This window comes from Lagopus muta, chromosome 7, assembly GCF_023343835.1.
Source record: "Lagopus muta isolate bLagMut1 chromosome 7, bLagMut1 primary, whole genome shotgun sequence".
Classification (NCBI taxonomy): Eukaryota; Metazoa; Chordata; class Aves; order Galliformes; family Phasianidae; genus Lagopus; species Lagopus muta.
The window spans coordinates 2,764,514-2,785,738 of NC_064439.1; the positions used below are offsets into that span (position 1 = coordinate 2,764,514).

The following is a 21,225-nucleotide window of genomic DNA, read 5'->3' on the forward strand; positions in this document are numbered from 1 at the left end:
GAGATTCTGCTCACACGTTCTCATATCTAAGTTTATGTGCTTCCCTGAGAGCAGAGTTCCAGAGCAGAAATGTGATCAGCACAGCCGTGGGAACCTGAAGAGATGTTCAGCTGAGCCCGTGAAGGCGTCTGCTGCCCTTTAGGCTGCCCTGCCTGCCTTGGCTCCAGTGGATCGGCTGGGAGTTGAGAGATGTTTCTCAAATGTAGGCCGGATATCTGCCTTGGTGTGGTCAACCCTGGTTGGATGTTGTGATTTAGATGTCTAAACCAACGTGCCTAAACCGACATGCCTATTGCTACTTGAAGGTCTCAGGCCACCTGCTAGCTGCTGCTCCATTGGAATGTGGATTTCCAGCACGTATCGTGCCACACTTGCCAGCCCCATGTGCTGCCTTGGGTACCTGTTGGTATTCGTGCCTTGAGCGCCAGCTCTCTCACTAAGCTTTGAGAGGTGTCTCTTGACAAGAATAACCCCATGTTTGAGTTCCCACCCTTCATTTCATGTCTGCGCCTTGTTCACCCAGCTCTAAATCCAGCCAAGGGCTGCGGGTACCCACTGAGCCAAGTCTTCTTGGTTGCTTGCTTTCCCATCTCTACACAATGGCATTCATCTCTTTTTCCAGGTGGAGCAGATGCAACATGGGTGCTGGGGGTGGCGAGAGGGTTGAGAACAGCCTGAACAGAAGAATGAGTGCAGTGTGTAGCCCTTCTGCAAGTATCTCAGCAATGTTGCCCATTTTGCTGATGGCTTGGGCGTGAAATCAGGTATAGGAGCTTTGTTTCACATGAGCTCAGCTCTCACTTCTGGACAACCAGTGCAATGTGACTTTATGTGAGGGAAAACATGGGTGAGGAGTGCTGTTTTGTTGTGGTGTTTTTTTTCTTTCTTTCTTTTCTTGGTGTTGAAATGTGTTCTGTACGGTCTTGTCTAACATTGTGGGATTTCTTGCAGAGTTGGCTAGACGCTTTGGCACGCAAAGCGTGACAAGCCCCTAACCAAGCTGGCCCAGCTGAGTACTATAAGCAGTAACACATCTCTCTCTGTAACCCATCACTTGTTTGAATGCTACTGTGTATTATTGGATTGCATTTGAAAAGGTCTTGGCTGTCACAGGAATGAAGTGTGACCATTGGCCAGGCTTTGCTGAAGGACGTATTATGCATAGTGTCTTTCTAAAAATGTCTCTGTAATATCAGGATTGGGCCAGACCCCAGCTCTGAGTCCATGACCTATTGCACATTTGTACATGGTGCTCAGCAGGACTCATGTAGCCAAATAATTAAGAATCGCATGGTCAGGAAATGGATTGGAGCCAGTCCTCTTCTGTCATGAGGCCTTAATGTAGGCAGATGCCATAATGGGCTGAGGGGGAGATTTTTTTCTTCTTTAGAAACCATAGATGCCCCAGTGTAGGGCATTTCTCAGCAGTACCTCGACAGGAGGCAGCTCTATTAAACAGACTCTGTTCTAGATGGCTATTTTAAGGGGTGGTTATCCTTCAGCCATTTAAAGTCAAAATGTGAATGATTTTGGTGGGAGGGAGATCTATAAATATCTGTTTATAATCTGTGGGCAAAATACAGGTTATCTGTGACAGTCCTAACATACCTGCTCTCATGTTGCCCATGGGCTAGTCCTAGGAGTAAACCCTTCTCTGGGGAAGGTCAGGGAAAGCATTCATGGAATAACCCAAATTGGAAGGGACCCATAAGAATTGTTGAGTCCAACACCATCCAGATGCCATTTAGAAGAAGATGGATATGCTGTTTATTGCCAACAAGTATCTTTATTGCAGCCTAATTTGAAAAGGGTACTTCTTTAGCATCATTTGGCATATGGACATATGGTCTTCTGTGGCATCTAGGAAGCTGGTACCATCTCTTTTTGAGCTGAGTAACGAATGAATAACTCCCTGCATTCATCTCTTCCCTTCCTGATACTGCGCTTACTTCCCATGCTGCTGCTTCTGTTGAAAATGACCTATTTCCCTCCTCTCCCCTCCACATACCATAGTTCCACAGGTACTTCCTTTTGTATTTATGCTTTGTGCTAGCTCTGTGCAAGATGTCCCCATGCAAGGTCTGGGCATCTTCCTATATGTAGAATGACTTATGTTTTGGAAGCAAGGAAGTTTAGTTTGTGATATCTTGAACAAATTATTTTCCTCCTATAGAGATCTGTGAGATAATTCTTATTTGTATATATATATAAGTTTTTGTTTTTTTTTTTTAAAAAAAACGTACAAATATATTAAGAAAGAATTTGAAACTAAACCATGCCTTTAATAGTTGCAGACAAGAGGTATGAGCAGACAGAATTCAACGTAGCAGTACTGATGTGGAGGGTCCACTTCATTTTCCAGAGATTTAATGCTTTCCTTTTCTTTTCTCCACTGTGAGTTTGAAGACCTCAGCACTAAGTGCTTTAATTATTTTATTTTATTTTATTATTACTTTTTTTTTTTTTTTTTTTTTTTTTTTTTTTTAATGCTTGCTGTGGGGCAGCTTCTGTGTATACAGGATCAGGTAGGTAGTACAACCTTTAGTGCATGAGGTCTGTTCTCATAGCCAGGACTGAAAGTTTTAACATCCCCTTACCTCTCTACTGGGTGTGCCCCATACTCTTTGCAGAAATTGTGCAGAATTGGAGGCTCTGCTCCCCCAGCCCTCCCTGAGGCCACCAGCCCTGTCATAATCCCTGCTGGGACTATATGATGGGGACGCCTCACTGCAACCTAGGTCTTATGTGTTGCCCTTGAAACTGGCTGTGTGAGAAGCCAAATTCCTCTTCCTAGCAGCTATGTGAAGATTTTCCTTGCTGATGAAGTGAACTGGGTGGGATGCTATGCCTTGCTGTTGCTCGTAACAGCTTAAGTGCATTTCCACTGAGCCTGTGATAGCTAATTCAGAGCTACATGGGTTTAAGGTGGTGATGTGTGTTGTGCACACAACACACACACATTCTGGAGTGCCATTGCCTCTCTGTGGGGATTCCAGCAGCACTCTCATCATTTTCTTGGTGAAAGCAACTCACCTTTGCTACAGTTTAACTCCTGGTCTTAACTCCTTGTTCCTATTAAAATGTCTAAATAGGCATTAAAATACGTATTAATCCCTGACTGTGTAAGATAAATGTCAGTACTGAACAGTCTTTGAATGCTTTAGTATTAACTATCATTAACTAGCCATGTAAAGCAGTATTCTGGCAGGCGTCATTACTGGAAACTGAGACCCTTCTCAAGAGTGTAGAGTGTTTTCTGTCTCCTTCCAGCAGATGGTTTTTGTGTTGTCATCCTTCCTATGTTCCAGAAGTCTTCTTCTAACAAACGTGTTTTTTTTCTCTGTTTGTTTTTTTTGCTCTATGCTTTGATTTCTCTCCCCCTTAACTGATTTTCTTTTGGGGATGTGTGTGTCTGCAGGTCATCAAAGCTGGTGTGGAGACAACCTGTAAGTGCCACGGTGTGTCTGGGTCCTGCACTGTCCGAACGTGCTGGAGGCAGCTCTCTCCATTCCACGAAATAGGGAAGCAGCTGAAGCAGAAGTATGAGACGTCGCTCAAAGTGGGCAGCACTACCAACGAGGCCACGGGGGAAGGAGACATTTCCCCACCCAAGAAATCCATCCCCGGTCACAGTGATCAAATCCCAAGGACTACGGATCTTGTGTACATTGACGATTCCCCAAGCTTTTGTCTGATGAGCAGATACTCGCCCGGGACTTCGGGAAGGAAATGTTACAAAGACAAGAACTGTGACAGCATCTGCTGTGGGCGAGGGCACAATACGCAGAGCCGGGTGGTCACTCGGCCGTGCCAGTGCCAGGTCCGTTGGTGCTGCTACGTGGAATGCAAGCAATGCACCCAGAGAGAGGAGGTTTACACCTGTAAAGACTGACACATCTTCTGCCCGATGGCGACCCTCGGAGGCGGGCGATCACGATCTATGAGAACTACATATGGAGACAAACAGGGTTTGATTGACCTTCTGGGATCTGAAAGCTATGTTGAGACATAAGCACTTTGTAGGGTACAGGTGACCCAGCTGTGTTGCTGTTTTGTTTTTCTTTTGTTTTGTTTTTTTTTTTTCCTGTAGACTGAATTCTAATGAGGTCCAACCATGTGGAAATAAGTGCCTGTCACACTGGGGCTAGACACCAGTTGACCTTTACCTTCGTCGTCCATGCAGTTGGATGGATCATTTCTCCTTGGAACATCATGATTGTTTCATCAGTCCTCCATAAACTTCTGAGCTGATTAATTCTTTCTGGAATAATTAACCTATATTGCTTTATTCCTGAAGCTTACCCAGCGGCTTAGAGAGCTGGACAGATTAAAAAAAAAAAAAAAAAAAAAGATCTTTCTGCTTTGAATGCAAAGATATGAAGACATGAGAAGTGGTCATTTTTTCCCTCTTCTGAAGCTGAGGAGAAGGAAGGGTGCAGTAAGCAAAAACAGCCCTTGTAGAGGTTGTTCCTCTAATGACACTTCTGCACATCCAGCAAACAAGGCTCTGACAAAGAGGCCCACTTGGATGGTAAGCTTTTTAATGACAGCTCCATATCCACGTGCTTTAATCACTAAATACAATCGGGTCCACCATGTTGCAGTTGGCAATATATCCAAGAAAGAGGTTGGGAAGACATTATGATACCAGATGTGCCTGTCCCCTTCAGTCCTTCAGTCGTCTTATTTTTTTTTTTCATACAGTTTCTTCAAATGCAGTTCCTTCAGCACTATCACTGTCTTAATTTTTATTTAAAAAACAAACAAACAAACCACTAGATAATTTTATTTTCCCTTTGTGCATGGCATTTTTCTCTCCTCTTCCCACCTCTTAATGATTGAATTCACCCTGTGGAAATTGCTTCAGACATCTAAACTGGAACTTTTTAGTCTTATGTCAGCTGAATTTGGACATATATTTTTGAGGAGGACAAGAGAAATTCCAGTGCATCTTGGAACGCAGCAATGTCTTGCATTGTATAGCAGCTGTTTTGGACTGGATCGGACCTTTGGAGGATTTGACTTTTCTTTTACTAGGTCATCATTCCATTTACTCTTAACTACAGCAAGTGGTACATGACACAAGCTGTATAACCCTATGACCTTAAGATTTGTTTTAACCACTAGATTAAGAACTGTATTTTAAAAATACAGTTGCTAAATGGTAACCAACTGTTGGATTTGGAACATCTTATCAACGCAAAGACAACCCAGCAAGTGGCCAGAGAAGCCAGAAGTCAACTGCAGAGGTAGATTGCTCTGATGCTGTGAAATAGATGACAATCTTCAGCAGTTCTTTTTCCCTTGGAAGAGGATATTTTCAATCCAGGTCTTGATGCAATAATATCTGTTAGTCATATAAAAGTGCTTCTGGGATTGGAAGTGGCTGATGAATGCCTCAACAAAGCTTTCTGAGGAAACACTGGAGAGCGGAGGGCATTGTATTGTATTTTTATATCAGCTTTTGATTGTCCAGTAGTAGCAATTTCCACCCATTTTATGCTGACCATTGATCTGGTTCTCAAAAGAGGAAAGCTGGTGGAGTTTTTCAAGTAGTAGTAGAGGTTGGCCAAGCAAAAAGAGAGCAGTTTTTCAAGATGGACCATTAATTTTCAAGGCATTGTGTTGTTTTCTTTTTTTTTTAAAAAAAAAAACTTTCTTTTTTCTTTTTTTTTTTTTTTTTCTTTCCCCAAACAATAGCCACTAATATTTAAGCTGTTTATGTGCATCTACTGGGAGGAAAAAAGGTTATTTTTTTTTCTTGGTAACAGATAACTGCAGCCCAACCTGACTTATTGGCATCAAATCTAGAGGTAGGGAACTCGGGAGGGACAGGAGGTTACTTTTAGTAGTGCTGTGGTCCTGCAAAGTAAAGCATACTGGCTCTTTTTTTGATATTTGTTTATTTGCTGTACAAATCTGGAGATTGTGGTAGTGCTGTAGAAGGAGTAATCCACACGAGGAGTGGTGCACACACAGTATTTGTCCCTTCCACCACGACAGATGCCTGGTGGAGCATCCGAGGAAGGTCTCACGGCTTCTGGGAGATGCACCTCTTTGAAAGTCACTCGCAAGCAGTTTATCTAATGGTTTAAAAAACAAACTGACTAGAAATCTATTACTCAGTGTCTGCATGCGAGTATGTATCTACGCTCATGCAGACACATAAATAAATATATAAAGATTGAACGAACATTTATTTATTTTAAAGCCCTTCAGAAGGACCTTCTTATGGTTTCAATGTGGTATTATGTTAAATTCTTTCTCCCTCTCTCTCGCACGCACACACACACATGTGCATATGTGCAAACTCTTCGTTTCGTTTCGTTTTTGTGTGTGTGTGTATGTGTGTGCTAGGATAGCTCTTCCCCTCCAAAGTAAGGCTGGATCCAAACCTGCCCAAAACATGAGGGTTTGTGGATCTGAATTACTATTTCTGGCCCAGTTCTTTTTTTTAGATATTTGTTCTTTGTTAAATATTGGGCCACAACTTATGTGCATTATTATTATTATTAATTATTATTATTATTATTGTTGTATTTAAACCGTGGGCCTCATTTTCCTTCTTTTCACTGGTGTCTCTGTCTCCGTTGACCTCGCTGGAGTAACTCCACATTGCACTGGTGTGAGAGGAGAATGAGTCCCTAGATGCAGAAGAGAGGGCAGAGCTGGCATGGATATCATTGTAGAGAAAATACCTGTGTCTGTGGGGTAGGGTAGCATGGTGTGTTAGGGGGGAGAGAGATGGGTGGGCAATGAGCAGGCTGCCAAAGCTAGACTAGAAGAACGAGGCATAGAGTGAATGAACTACTGAGTGAAAGAGCTCTTCTGTGTATTATAATTCACGCACTGAAGCCTGGATGCTTTCTGTAAGTATTTAAAAACAAAAACAAAAAAAAACAAAAACATCCTAAAAACAAACAAACAAATGAAAAAAAAAAAAGCATAAAAAAAAAAAAAACAAACACACAAAAACAAACAAATTGTATTTATGTTAATGTGGATATATTACTTGCCTGTTGTATATTGTAAATAGCAAGGTTTATTCTCCTGTGGTTAAAAAGAAATAATTATAAATGACTAAATAGTAGCGAGGCACATGTGTTAAATGTATAGGCAGTGTATAAAATGTACTAACACTCTGAAATCAGGAGAACTTGTCTTCTTGGCCTTTTGACCTAGGGTGGTAAAACATACGTGGGTTATTCCTCTTCTCCCCTCACCTTGTTGTGTGTGTTCCTTGGGTGGCACGGGGGGATGTTTAACTCCAGCATTTTCCTATGTTTGCCTTATCTTTGAAGAAAGAATTTGGGGAAAAAAGCTTGTTTTGGAAGAATCCCATGGAGCTCGAGTGGCATTGAGGCATGAGCAGGTAGAAGGAATATTGGTAAACCTGCTCAAAACTCTTTTGAGATCTTAGTCTGGGTTTTCTGCAGGAAACCCTGAAGGCCTCTGTCAGACACTGACTGCTTCCTTTGGGCTACAGCTGTTTCAAATTGGATTTTTCCAGAGAGGCTAATTCTACCCCCCACACCATTGGATCTCCAGTGCAATTCAATGAAATTGCTCATATTTGCAAAACTACTATAGGAGTCGATTTGGGAATCTTTCATGATATCACTTCATAAAAACGAAACAAAACCACAAACGAGTGCAAAGCAACTTTTTCTCTTCTTCCCCCCTCTCTGCCCCCGAGAAACAGATTTTTGCAGTAAATGTAACTGGAGAAGGATAGATGGGTGTAGGGGAGGTCTGTGGCTTCTGATCTCCTTTCACCTCCTATCCCCCAAAAGTGTCAAAGTGTTGGTTCTCCTGAGCTGATCCAGCAAGACTTGCAAGATCAGTTTTGGGGTGGGGGAGGGGAGGGGGGGGTGCAACCATTATTTATATAACTTTTTTATTATTTTTTTTTTTTTAAAGAGAAGTTAGCTGATGGAAGAATATTTTTATTGAATAGTGCATTTAGTTATGTCAGAAATATAAATATATATATATATAATATTTTTGTAAACAAGGCAAACTGAAAATGTTTGCTGTTTTATATTAGAATTTTCTATTAAAAGAAATAAAAAAAAAAAACCCCACACAAATAATTGTTGCACCCGTCATCTGTTTTTTAACAAGCTTTTGTTCTTTTGACTGACTCATATATATTGGATGTGGAGATGTGCAAAACGAATCCTCAACGTTACATTCTCATTGTCTTCCAGCTCCCAAAAGACTCCATTTGGTGAAATGAGACATGTTTAAAGGGGATTTTTTTATGGACACTGAAAATGAATAATGGAGATGAACAGAATTGATGCTTGCAATTAAAATGAAAAAAAAAAACAACAAAAAACCCTACCCTGAAACCTCAAGCTTTTGATTTTTAGTTGTGCTTATTGGTCTTGGCATAGCTTTGGAGGGAGGAAATCCTATTTGCAGTAACTAAATATTTGCCATTGATCTCAGTTGGTCTGGGAAGAATGCATTCTGCAAGGGTAGCTGGAGAGAAAGCACCTGAGTGAGTGGGAAGTTCAAAAGGAGAGGACCAAATTCAAGGCTTGATCTAACAGAAGTGATTTGCATCAATTTGAATGTAAAACTAGGGAGCTGGAGCAGTTCAGGAAGCCCGTTGTTCTGAGCTATGGAGCATCTGTTTTCCAGAGATGGTTTGGAGATCCAGGGAGTGGAGAAACAATTTCTGAGGATTATTCATGGTTGTCCAGCTCATCCACTTCTGCCTTCCTTCATCCCAGGTCTTGAATTTCTTTGTTAATCATTTTTCAGCTGCCCTACTTTAGCCAATGTATGAGAAGAAATTAGGTCGGTTTGGCCATAGTAGAGTTGGGTGAGAATCCAGATGAAGGGACAGATTTCTCAAGGGTACTTTCATGGTGTAGATGCTTCTTAAGGTAATTTTCTGGCAGATTATAGTGCCTGTGAAAAATTCCTTGGTTGCTGTTGCAGTAAAATTAGATCTATACTGTACTTGCTAAAACAGGTGCAGTGAAGCTCTGCGTTCCCATCTTCTTGCTGCTGCATGCACATCTGGTAGGCAGAGTCTGGCTTCCAGGGTCAGCTTGTTCCAGCCATTGTTTTTAAGCATGCTAACTAGGTGATGACTTTTGGAGAGCAGTATTTTCCTGCAAAATGAATAATGCATTTTATGACCATTGCTGTCTGTGTAACTCAGAGGAGGCTCAATAGGGCACAGGATCAGGGCTGTAAAAGTCTGGTCATTGCTAAAGCAGTCTAGCTTAGTTCTGTAAATATTAATGATAACCTTTTCAATTGCATTGCTACTAAGGAAGGCTGGATTTGACCAAGCTTTTTACAGATTCCAGGAAAGAGAATGTGTCTAAACAAAAAGCAGTGAGTCTCTAAAGTTTGTGGGAGGGAAGGAAAAGAAAATGGATATTGCAAACATCTTTTAGCTCTGGCATCATGGTGGGTTTCCTGTAACTGTTTCTTTACAGTCAGTGAGTGAAGAGAGTGAAAGTGAAGACCATAAACGATTCAGACACATGAAAATTCAGCAGGCTAGCAGGGGATATATCTGAACAAGACATCTTGTCATTTGCTGTTGGGTGTTTTCAGAAATGGACAAACCCCTCATCACACGCTCATCAGCATGTGACAAGGGGACCTGATGGAACATCCTCACCAAATTTTCCCATTCATCTTGGGCTTGCTCAGGACAGTCAGGAGAGGTGCTGACATGCTTGGTGTAGTAGGATGTTTGCAACAATCATCCCCCTTTACTGAAGGAAGTTGTTGAAATCTTGCCCTGGCTCTGTCTGCAGTCAGTGAAGGCAACTCAAGAAGGTGTTTTGGCCAATGTGAAGGTGCCAGTTTCTCCCAGCTGACAACAGGATAAACAGGGATAAAATGTAGAGATGTGGAGGTGAACTCAGGACTAAGCAAGGTCATGCTTGGAAAACCCTGCTAAGCTCCCCTTAGGCATGAACCCATTGAAGGAGCAATTGCCAAATCAGATGGGAATTTTGCCTTGTTCCACCCTTCCCCAGTCTCCAGGCCATTGAGACTTGAATGTAAAGTCTAGGATTTGTTTTGCACGCTTGGGATGGAATTTCCTTTTAAAGGGAGGTGGGAATACTAACATGAAGGATTAGTATTTTTCTTTTTTCTTTTTTTTTTTTTCCATTGTCTTATGGGAGCCTAAGTTATTTTTCTCTACCTCATATGTACAGCTTGTAGGTATAAATCTGATTCTGAGTGACTGTTAAGAATGTATTTAAGTTATTTAACATCTTTGTATAACAAAAAAGCCAGAACAAATGAAACAATAAATGTATTTTAAATTATACTTGAAGCGTGCTCCTCTTTCTTCACACTTGTTGAAAACAGTCTAATTTCTGTGGTTGTTAGAGCACTTGTGCCTCTTTCAGCATTACACCTAACCTCTTGTCTTGGAACCAACCCATATATGTGGCTAATGCAAGCCCTGAAATTCTGGAAAGCCTAGCAGAGAGTCAAGAGTGATGCCCTAGAGAGTAGGATGGTGTACTTCCAGCATGAGGTCCAAGTATGCTCTGGAAAAAAATTAAATGGTCTCTGTTAATTGGTTGAATAGTGAACATCCTCATTGATGTGAGCTCATTGTGGTCTGCCCCTCCTCAAAAGCCTTAGGGCTTTCAGGGGAAGGAGTGCTGATAGTCTTTATAGGAGGAAGTGTTCTCCTTTTCTGTAAGGAAAACAGGTCATTTCCAAGCCCAGCCTTGGGGATGATCAACCTTGTCAAGCGAGCTCTGAGGTCTGTCCATCTTGGGTCTTTGATCTTGACCTCCAATCAAAGCCTCCAATCAAACTCATGTGCTAAAATGGCCTATAAAAGGGCTATGGTGCTACTGAAGGTGCACTGGAAGACCTTGAAAACTCTAGATTGTGTCTCCAAAGTGCTTGACAAAGTCTGAGTTACCCGGTTCTGTTGTTCGTCCTATGTGCACACAAATTCTTGCATTTATTTTACCTACCTTATACCAATCTCATTTTCCACGGTGGTGCAGCACTCACATACAGGCCTTTAACCCTACAAAATGGCTCCTCAATACTTTTACACTCAGTGTTGTCTGTCCTCAGAGATGATGATTTCTTCAATCTAGTACTTCACTTGTGTTGGCATACAATGCACTTTATTGCGCTCTTTCTCACAGCTTACTAGCTACAGCATCCACTGAAGGAGAGGTTAATTAAATCAGTGAGATAACCCTCTGTAACCAATGGGCCTTCCATTTTTTTGTTCTGCATTGCTTTGCCTGTTTAAAGCTTCAGCTGAAAGCTTTCAATGCAGCAGCATTTGTAATAACCAAATCCTGCAGGTTGCCCAGAGAGCTGTGGGTGTCCCATCCCTGCAGGTGCTCAAGGACAGGTTGGATGAGGCCTTGGGCATCCTGATTTGGTGGAGGTAACCAGCCCATGGCAGGGTGTTGGAACTGGGTGGGCTTTTAGGTTGCTTCCAAGCCAATCATTCTATGATTCTATGAAATGTGATGTTCCCCTTGTTGAAAAAGGCACTGTGAAATCTGAGTGTTTTTGCATGCACCACCATCCTAGAGCAGCTGACATCCCATAGGATGGACTGCAGAGACCTGAACAATGCTTTCTGCTTTAAACTTGACGCCTAATAAGAAGATTGATCTGCCTAAATGCAGATATTTACAGTATATCTGGAGGAATATGGGCTGGTCACCTTTGTGTCTCTTTTACTCAGTGAACAGTGTACCTTTGCAGCCAGTGGAGCTGGGAGCACAATTCCTCTTTTCTCAGACACCACTGGCCACCTTACATTGATCCAACTCTATCTCATCGATAGAGAGCTCAAACATCAACTCTCACACACTCTCAGGAGGAATGCCTCTACAGCACTTCCATCCATCACAAGGAATTCCATTCTCAGGAGCTCACAGATACCTGAGATCATCTGAGCTAATCTGGTACAGGTGAGTTCTATTGTATGGTGGCAGAACTGAACGGGGCGATATCCATGAAGAATCAGCTGATGTAGGCAAAGGATAGGCTACGTGACATAAGGGAAGGAGGGGTGAATTTACTCTGGGTATGCTTGCATGAATGAAATCATTTGGTCACAGACAGAAACAAAAGGAAGAGTAGGTGCTAGGGCTCGCTTTTTGCTGGTGTTACAAAATGTGGCGTTGTGGGTGCTGGCCCCAGACCAAATCAGGATGAGAATGACCACCACCAAGGCCTGAGCAACCTGGCAGATATTTGGCCTGATGTTTGGCCATTGTAAGCAAGAAGAGTGGGTGATTGGAAGTAATAGGACTGGAGATGGGAGATCCATGAAACTACTGGATCCATGAAACTACTACATGGTCTACTGCCCATCAAACCCTGCAGTAGACCTCCCTGGCTCCTTGGTCTTCCTGTTTGATCTTGCATTACACTTCCTGCCAGTTGGGTAGTGAGAAATCTCAGGCTTGAAACCTCACAGCCAGCCTCCGCCAGACCCTTAAAGAGCTGCTAATGTGAGTCGTAAAGCCGCAGTAGCCTAGGATGTAGCAGCGTTTTGACAGCTGTTCCCACAGAGGAAGTGGGTGAAGCTAGAATGCATATTGTAAGAATATGGGATTAAAAATAATAATAAAAAAAAAAGTATCAAATGAGAAACTACACCTCCAGAAAAATAAAATGGGTTTCCTTTCCTCTTCTCTCCCATTACTTTCCTTAAGGCCATTGCTAGGTCTTCACAAGAAGGTGGTTTCAGCATTTGTGGATGCACTGAGAAGCAAGGAAGCATGAGAACTAAGGAAAATCCTGCATAGAGCAAAAATGTCTTCAGCTTAGACTGAAATTCTTCTCGATGAGGGTGGTGAGGCAAGGGTGCAGACTGCCCAGGGAAGCTGGAAGTGCTGGTAGTGCTCAAGGCCAAGTTGGATGGGGATTGGGCAAGCTGCTCTGGTGGAAGGTGTCCCTTCCAACTCAAAGTATTATGTGATTCTATGATGATTCTGCAATTCTAGGTGCACATGTGAGGGATGTGCACAGAGGGATGTGCTTTCTATGGAATTCTATGTGCTGCCAAGTTAGGAAACTGATGTGCTGAACAGAGATGAATAGAGGAGAGCATTTGTATTTATGAGAAAAAAAAAAAAAAAAAAACAAAAAAAAAAACAACCCAGCATGGGGAGAAAGAGAAAAAAATAAAAATGAGGAGTCAAATTTTATACAGAGCTTCCCATAAAACAGGCATGTATGATAAAAATCTATCTTACATGGACAATAAGGAAATGAATCTAATCACCAAGAGAAGAGATGGCATAGTCAGGTCTTATGTGTTGACTCACCACTATCAGTGATGTAATTCAAGGTCCACAGGGACTTTTGAATCCTAGCAGTCCTAATAGAGTTATTTAGAATAATGGAATGACAGAATCATTAAGGCTGGAAAAGACAACTAAAATCATCAAGCCCAGCATCAGCCCACCGCCACCATGCCCAACAACTGCATCCCTCAACGCCACATCTCCATAGTTCTGGAACATCTCCACAGATGGTGTGACTCCACCACCTCCCTGGGTAGCCTTTAAGTAATGGGAAGCAGGCAGGGGACAACAGCATGTTTCATCAAGCTGTAGATGTCCCTGTTCATTGCAGGGTAGTTGGACTAGATGACTTTAATGGTCCCTTCCAACTCAAATGATTCCATCATTTTGTGTTTCTTCATTGATTCACTTCAAGCCTGGCTTGTACTGAAGCCGTATCCTCCACTCCTTCTAATTGCCAGTCTTGCAGGAGAAATCAAGGCTTGCTGGAGATGATGTTAAACATATGACTCCCTCGTGTGCTGCTGGCTATAGTACTGATGTGCTGCAGCCAGGGTAATAGAGGGGTAGCTGTCAGATGCAAAATAATGCATTTCCCTTATGACCTGGTTTATAAAGGCACTCAGAAAAGCAGAGGAGCCATTTCACTTTCTATGTGCTCTCCCAGGTCATCTATGCTGCTGCTCCTTCATGAGTTAATTCAACTTAGCCCTGAAGCTGATGCCACCTGGCATAAAACAGTCCCCATCTAACCTATTAAATGATCTGGCCTTCCAGAACAAGGTGGCTCTGTTCAAAATGCCTCTTGGGAACAGTCCTTGGACTACACTAACATTTGATCCATGCCCATAAATTGCTTGGGTGTGTGCTTTTAACTTAACTAAAAGCAGGCTGGGGAATGTCTCATATTTTAACAATATACCCAACCAAGTTCCAGCACCCAGGAATGTTTTTTACCGTTCCCTTTCTCCACTGACTGTTCACATCTTGTGTTATCTGTATATGTGTGCATATTCATATACCCTCTACATTTCGTGGCTGTCAGCAGTGACTATAAAAATGCCAAACCCAGGGACTGATATAAAACTTTCCTGAGTTAATAGGAAAACTGCAATGAGCTCTGATCAGAGTTTGAAATCCCTCACCCACATAACTGACATCTTGGTGGGGTAGGCAATATCAGAACTGCAGTCTGGAATCTGTAGTTTGGATCATTTTCAGTCTTTTCTTTGATAATGAACCACTGATAGAGAATCTCAGATGGAAGCCTCTATGCGGAGCGGCTCCTGAATGAAGAGCCTGCCCCAGCAATGCTCTTATTTATGGCCTTCTCATCTTCCCCAGGCACACTGGATACAAGGTGCTAATTGCAAGGGCACTCATCATAAATTATCGCCCATTTCTCCCCCTCACTTGTATGGAAGTATCCCTCAAGGGATTATGCTCATTAAAGCGGGACCAAATTCTATGCGAGCAATGCCCCAGCATGACTGGGCAGCCTGCTGGGAGGGGGAATAAAAAGAAAACAGAGGTGCTTGGGCACTAAGTTGTAAATATGAGGGAGCTCTAACCCTGGGGAATCCTCCAGCATCTGTTAGGAAAATCTGGCCACTAACCCTACTTGATTGACTTGGAAGGCCAGAAGACTTTACTCCTCTGATATTTCTTTCTCTTTTTTAAGGATTAAAGATGAAAAAAATGAACTTAGTTACTTCTAACAGGGAAACATATGGGAAAAAAATGCATAAAGAAGACATCTGAAACACTGGTGGGAGGTCTTTACGTGGTGGGGTATCTTGGCTGACTGGCAAAGTAACCCAGCCTTAGGCTGGTCTTCTATGAGGCTTTCCGTGTTCAACAGAGTTCTCTTCTTGAACACCTTCAGGGACAATGACCCCACCTCCTCCCTGTGCCAATGCATCTTCACTCATTTCCAAACATACTGACTGATTCCTGAGTTAAGGGAAAGAGCGTGGCTCTTGCTCTGATGCTTTTGGTTGGAAATGCCATCTATGCTGTCCTCTGCCCTCCGAGAGGGTGAGAAGTGCATTTTGTGTTGCATCTTTGGGACCTTTTTGCTGCTCATATTGCTCCTCTCCCTTCCCAAAGTGATCAAGTGGGTGGAGGACACCAAGCCACAGTGAAATGCCTGGGGATCCTGTTGGGTGGAGGTTAGATTAGGACATCTGCTTTGCTGGCCTTCATCCACCTTTAGCTTAATATATATTTTGGCAGTTTATAGAATAAGTGGGATACCAGTTGGACACTGCCTTTTTCAGAAGGATCAGCAGCATGACTTTGCCTCCTCCATTTTTTCTCCCTTCTTTGCACTGTGTTTTCTCTCAATGCTTTCATGAAAGTGTTTCTGAAGTCAGCGTTAGCACTCTATAGCTTCTATAATTTCCTATGAAGACTTAGCTTCTCACACCCTCATGTTTCTCATACCAGTGATCTCAGCTCCTGGCATGTCTAAGCCAGGCCTGGTACTTGTAAGCTAGAGAAAGATCCCTGAAGGACACAAGGAGCCTTCCACAGAGTGTTTTCAGAAAGTATATCCAACAATATTTGTAATCAGCTTTATGTTAAAAATCATATTACCTGCCTGGGACTTCTGCCTCTTAATTATCTGTCAGCCAGTCTCTGAGCTTCTTGCCAGTTGACAATTTTTTGATGTTTAGAAATCAAATATTTAACATTTTGAAAAATCAAATGCCTTTTTTTTTTTTTTTTTTTTGGACATCTTAAAAGATGAAGATTCCAGCATTTGAAGAAGAGCTGTAATTAATTCCTGCACCAAGATGACTAATGCTGTGCACTTGATCTTGTGCTACTGAGATTTTCTCTTCTTTCTTCTCCCACTCCTTCTCTTTCTCATTTCTTTTTCTATCCTTCTCTCAGAAGATAACATAGCTAAATATCAACCCAGTGATATGGCAATTGCTGTTATGACTGTTGTAGCTGAAAAAGAGAAGGCTCAAAAGAGATCTCATTGTAGACTTAAAGGGAGCTTATAAGCAGGAGGGAAACTGACTTTTACAGTCAAAAAAGGAGAGATTTAGATTAGATGCACTGAGAGCATGCTGAGGTATTGGCACAGACTGCCCAGAAAAACTCCCCATCCCTGGAAGTGTTCAAGGCTGGGTTGGATGGGGCTCTGGGCAGAATGATCTGGTACCCGATCTAGTGGTTGGCAACCCTGCCCATGGCACGGGTGTTGATCCTTGTGGTCCTTTCCAACCCAAGCCATCCTATTTTTCTATGAAATCTGTGGACATGAACTGTATTTTGGACCATAAGGTGACCAAATCCTGGAGCAATCTTGATTGAGATTGGCATTTGACTCATTTAATGGCTTTGAAGGATCTTAAACTATTCATGCTACCTGAGGATGCCTCTATCAGTATCTCGTCTTTCTATAAGAAGGTATCTACCAGATGCTTCTGACTTGGCAAGAGGAGGCAAGCCAATGCCGTGCAAAACGGGGGGCACTCATGCAAACTGTCAGCCCCACAGAGTCCCATAAATCCAGCCAGGTGCCCACAGCCCAAGTGTTTTTTTGCCACCAGGTGGAGCTGGGAGAGAGCTCCTTGGAACAGCCAGCTGACAACACCCTACGATGATTGCTCAATCCTTGTGGCTAACCAAAAAAGTGGATTTTTTTGTTTGGTTGTTTGCATGTTATTCTACTCCCAGCCCCGGAAATTCATGTCTCTTGAAATTTCCTCCTGAAAATCAAAAAAAAAGGAGGGATGGGCTGGCATTTCATTTTCAAAAAATGAGCTCCCGCTGCGATGGGAAATCTGGCCAGACCTCGTGATGGCTGACCATCGGCTGGAAGGAATGGTTGATGCAATGCAGTTCTTGCTGTTTATATTGAGCACAACCGCTAATTCAGCTCTGTGCTTCTCCTCGTGGTCACCTTGCTGGTTAAGATGGCTCGGTCAGATTTGCTGGGAGCAAGGCTGGGTCCAGGTTGGCCTTATGAAGTGTCTACCTGCTTCACTTGTAGCTACTCGGGTGATGGCTGCAGCGATGCTGGCTGGTTCTGTTATTTCTGCCCTGAGCTGCAATGCATGGAAGCGCTCTGCTGACGCATTTCTCCCATCTACAAGAGGCTCTTAAGTGCAGTAGACACTGAGACGGTTTCTCCCACTTACCAGCTTACAGGAGCCACTCAAAGCTCCCTGCTGTGCCTCTCTCTTCTTCAGTCTCTCCTCTCCCTGCCACAGTGCTTGGATCTGAGTTCAGAGTGGTGGTCAAACACAGACCCAATTTGCAGCTGTGGATATCCTCAGTACCTCATTCCCTCATTCACTGTATTAAACTGCTGCTTTGTGCCTTGTGCCCTGGTGTTGAGGAACCTTAATGAGTCTTGTGTTAATTATCAGCAGAGGAGATCTGCTTCACCAGGTTTGCCAGGTCTCTGGATGAAGCCAGCTCACATCTGTCTGCCCCAGCAACACACAGGGGAGATCAAATGGTAACAGGCTGTGAGCTCAAAGCTCCGTGGCTGGGTGAACACAGAAATGAATCTAAGTGAGTATCTACTGCCCTGAACAAGGCTCATCAGATGAGTCATTTCTGCTGTAGCATGGCAGTTTGCAGCTGAGAAAGGATCTGATTTGCCTGAAGCAGGTCAGAGTGTGTCCACTGCTTTGTGTGTCCCTTTCGGGGTTCACTGGGTGGGTGAAGACAAGGCTGGAGTACTGTTTGCATTCAGGAACATGATAGAAGAACCATCAACCTTAGGTCAAGGTTCTTCATGGCCAGGAGTTGGAAAAGCTTAGGCTGAAACCTAACAAGAGTTCAGGGCAGGAAGATGTCTGTCTTTTTAAACTAAAATTCAATAAACGAGGGGAAAGAGATAGCAAATGGAAAAACAAAGAAAAAGTGTGGTCCTGGTATGGAGCAGAGGCCAGGAAATATATTAGTTGGGGTTGAAAAAGGGGAACAAAGCAAGCATTGCTGACGCAAGGTCAGATATTGGAGAATGTACGTGGATCCACTCTTGGTATCCACATTCTGCTCAGCCAGACCTCCAATCCCATCTGGGTAAAGCTGTGTGTTCATCAGCTGATGGAGAAATGACGCACAATCAATTGCTTGGGTGCGAGCTATGCAGGTCCTGGGTCATGCAGTGGCCTGTTTTCAGGCAGGGGTTACCTCACTCTGGCCAAACACCATCTGTGTCTTCCAGCAGGGTCCAGCAGCCCACCTGCTATGCATTTGCTTCTCTGTTGTTTACTTTGGGCACAGTATGGGATAACAGTGTAGGTGATTTCTTGGCTGAGCTGGTTCCTGTGTGATGTCTGCTCCCCCAGCAGGCAGACTCTGCTTTTGTAACACGTGGGACGAGACAGAGTGACTTGGTGGCTCATTTTTATTTTTATTTTTTAAACTGGACTGATTGTAAGTACTCTTGCCTTCACCCTAGAGAGAATGTTTCCCTCCGTCTTCAATTGTGATTTTTATTCCAGCAGGATTTACTTTCCTTTTTCTGATGTTTTTGAGTCCTGTTGAACTTTTGTGCTCAGTTCACAGGCTCATTTGCTTCCTTCCAGGTCACAGTGCTAAGAGCTGGAAAAAGGAACCTCTGGGACAGAGATGGGCACTAAGGAATGGTTTTGGGGGCTCTGAGGGCTTTGTCTCTGGGCTGCAAACAGTTTTCCTGTTTCATGCGTCATGGTCTTATCTCATGACCACAATCAAGGATACCAATTTTGCCATAATAAAAGAGCTCACCTTTGATTCCAACTAAACTTTTTTTGGGGGGACTGTCTCCTCTGGTTGCACAGAAGGTGGTGCTGCCTTCACCAAAAATAACCAGCGTGATTTTATGTGAGCTGGCAGCAAGACCTCTGCCTCACGTGTTCAGAATGGTGCAATGGACTCACCCCAATTTTTTGTTTCACCCAGCTGCGCCATTCCTTCCTCAGCCTGGTTTATTTCTTTTCCATACAGTCGGCATCCTTCACGTTGCTGCTGGAAAGGCTTTGCAAGCTTTGCAAGCTAGCATGGAGGTAGCATAGGTTATAAAACACACGTTACCGAATGCTATGCAAACAAGTGAGGTCACCGTGTTTAGTAAATCTGTTTTTCCCCCAGCTGAGGATAATACCTTGTTCTCTCAGAACACTGGAAAGTCTAACTCCTACCTCCCCCTCCCTCTTCTTTCACTCATTTTTATTTCCCTCTCTTGGTTGCCCTCATGAGTATCCCACCTATTTATCCACTGCTTATTATTGTTGTTAGGTAACAGGCAGCGATTGACATCCTGGTGAGCAGTCTCTCACTGCCTTTTTCTTGGCCCCAGCAAAGACACTGAAGACTGCTCATGTTGCCTTACTTTCAGTGGCATTTTCCAGAGCTAGAGACACCTCACCTTACCTGTTAGAGTCCATCTGAATCAATTACAAGCAGCTGATGGTACAGACAGCTTCCCTCTGCAAACAGTTATTAATCAATGCTGGTGGCTTTGGTGGAGAGGGGTGTGCAGTAAGCCTTTAATTTGGGAGTGGTGTGGATTGGGGTCTAGTTGAGAAGTGTATATATATATCTATAGGGTATATGGTATATGCCCATGTGACCTCAAGAGTAGAGGGATGGGATCCAGGATCTGATTCCATTTCTGTCAGTGCTCCATGGGAAATCATAGAATCACAGAATCACCAAGGTTGGAAAAGACCTCCAAGATCATCCAGTCCAACCATCCACCTACCACCACCATTTCCCCACTAAACCACGTCCCTCAGTACAACATCTAAATGTTTCTTCAACACCTCCAGGGTCGGTAACTCCACCACCTCCCTGGGCAGCCCATTCCAGCACCTGACCACTCTTTCATAGAAGAAATTGTTCCTAATATCCAACCTGAAATATTTCTTTTGATTTTTTTTTTCCCTGTGTTTGTGAATTCACCGCAAGCATTTAAGTTCAAGAGTAACTTGAGCTGTGCATTGAAACTTCCTTAAATTTAAGGAACATTTAGATTCTTAAGTGTATAAAAAAGTTTGGAGAATCCAAAGATACAAGAATTAAAGTTCTGAGAAAAGAAAAAGAACCAACTTTCTAAATTTTGCCTTAGGTCCTGAACTGCCTCCTGTTACACTGATGGAAATAACTGAAATTCCTTCAGTTTAAAAAGAATCCTTCAGATACATTATGATCACCTTCTATGAAATTCATCTCCCAAGAAAGGAATAGTTGAGCGGTTCAAATTCTTGGAGAGCACAAACCAAAAGCACCGTTCCTGATCTTGGTGTTGCACAGACCTGTCGGAGAGCTGATGGGAAATGTTCTGAAGGAATGATGTCCTGTTGGAAAAAGCCAATTTGATAAAATGAAATGGTTTGCAAATGTTATTTCTGATAGTCTTCCATTTAAAAAAGTTGGAATTTCAGACCCTATTTTCTTCATTTTATTTTTTTATTTTAGGTGCTGTAGTGACTCAGCTGCATACAAGCAAGGAAAACTGCAGTTGGTATGAAAATTTTCTTCCTTGAGATGAACATTTTCATCAGCTGCACGTGTCCTTCTTTTCTCAAAATGTGAGAAAATTCTTTTCTCAAAATTGTGTTTAGCAGGAAATAATGAAAATGTTTTGCTTTCCTTTGCATTCAGATGGGAAAGGTATTTGAGAACAAGGGATTTGCCACAGAATGGAAAATCCAAGTCTTCTCCAGCTACGGTGCTAGCAGGTAACAGACACTCTGTGGTGCCTTTTAAAAAGGACAGGGGAGCAGAGTATGGAATAGACTTTCCAGGAACACAGTAGAACCCCCCGTTGCTTGAGGAATGCTGAAGCTGATTTGACAAAGCCCTGGAGAATATGTTCTTGAGGGCAATTTGGTATTGGCAGGCAAGTGGACGAGTTGACTTAAGACATTCTTTATGCTTCCATGAAGGGAGGACAAAATGTTTATTTTGGTTTCAGGGT

At 42.9% G+C, this 21,225-nt stretch overlaps 1 protein-coding gene across 1 annotated transcript in view; it reads left to right on the forward strand.

The window, feature by feature from the left end:
- Positions 1-4,350, forward strand: part of WNT9A (Wnt family member 9A) — a 50,423-nt gene extending 46,073 nt beyond the window's left edge. The window contains exon 4 of the mRNA XM_048951642.1: positions 3,419-4,350. Within this exon, the coding sequence (XP_048807599.1) occupies positions 3,419-3,892 (474 nt within the window). The 3' untranslated portion in view covers positions 3,893-4,350. The remainder of the gene's footprint in view (positions 1-3,418) is intronic.
- Positions 4,351-21,225: the final 16,875 nt, after the last annotated feature.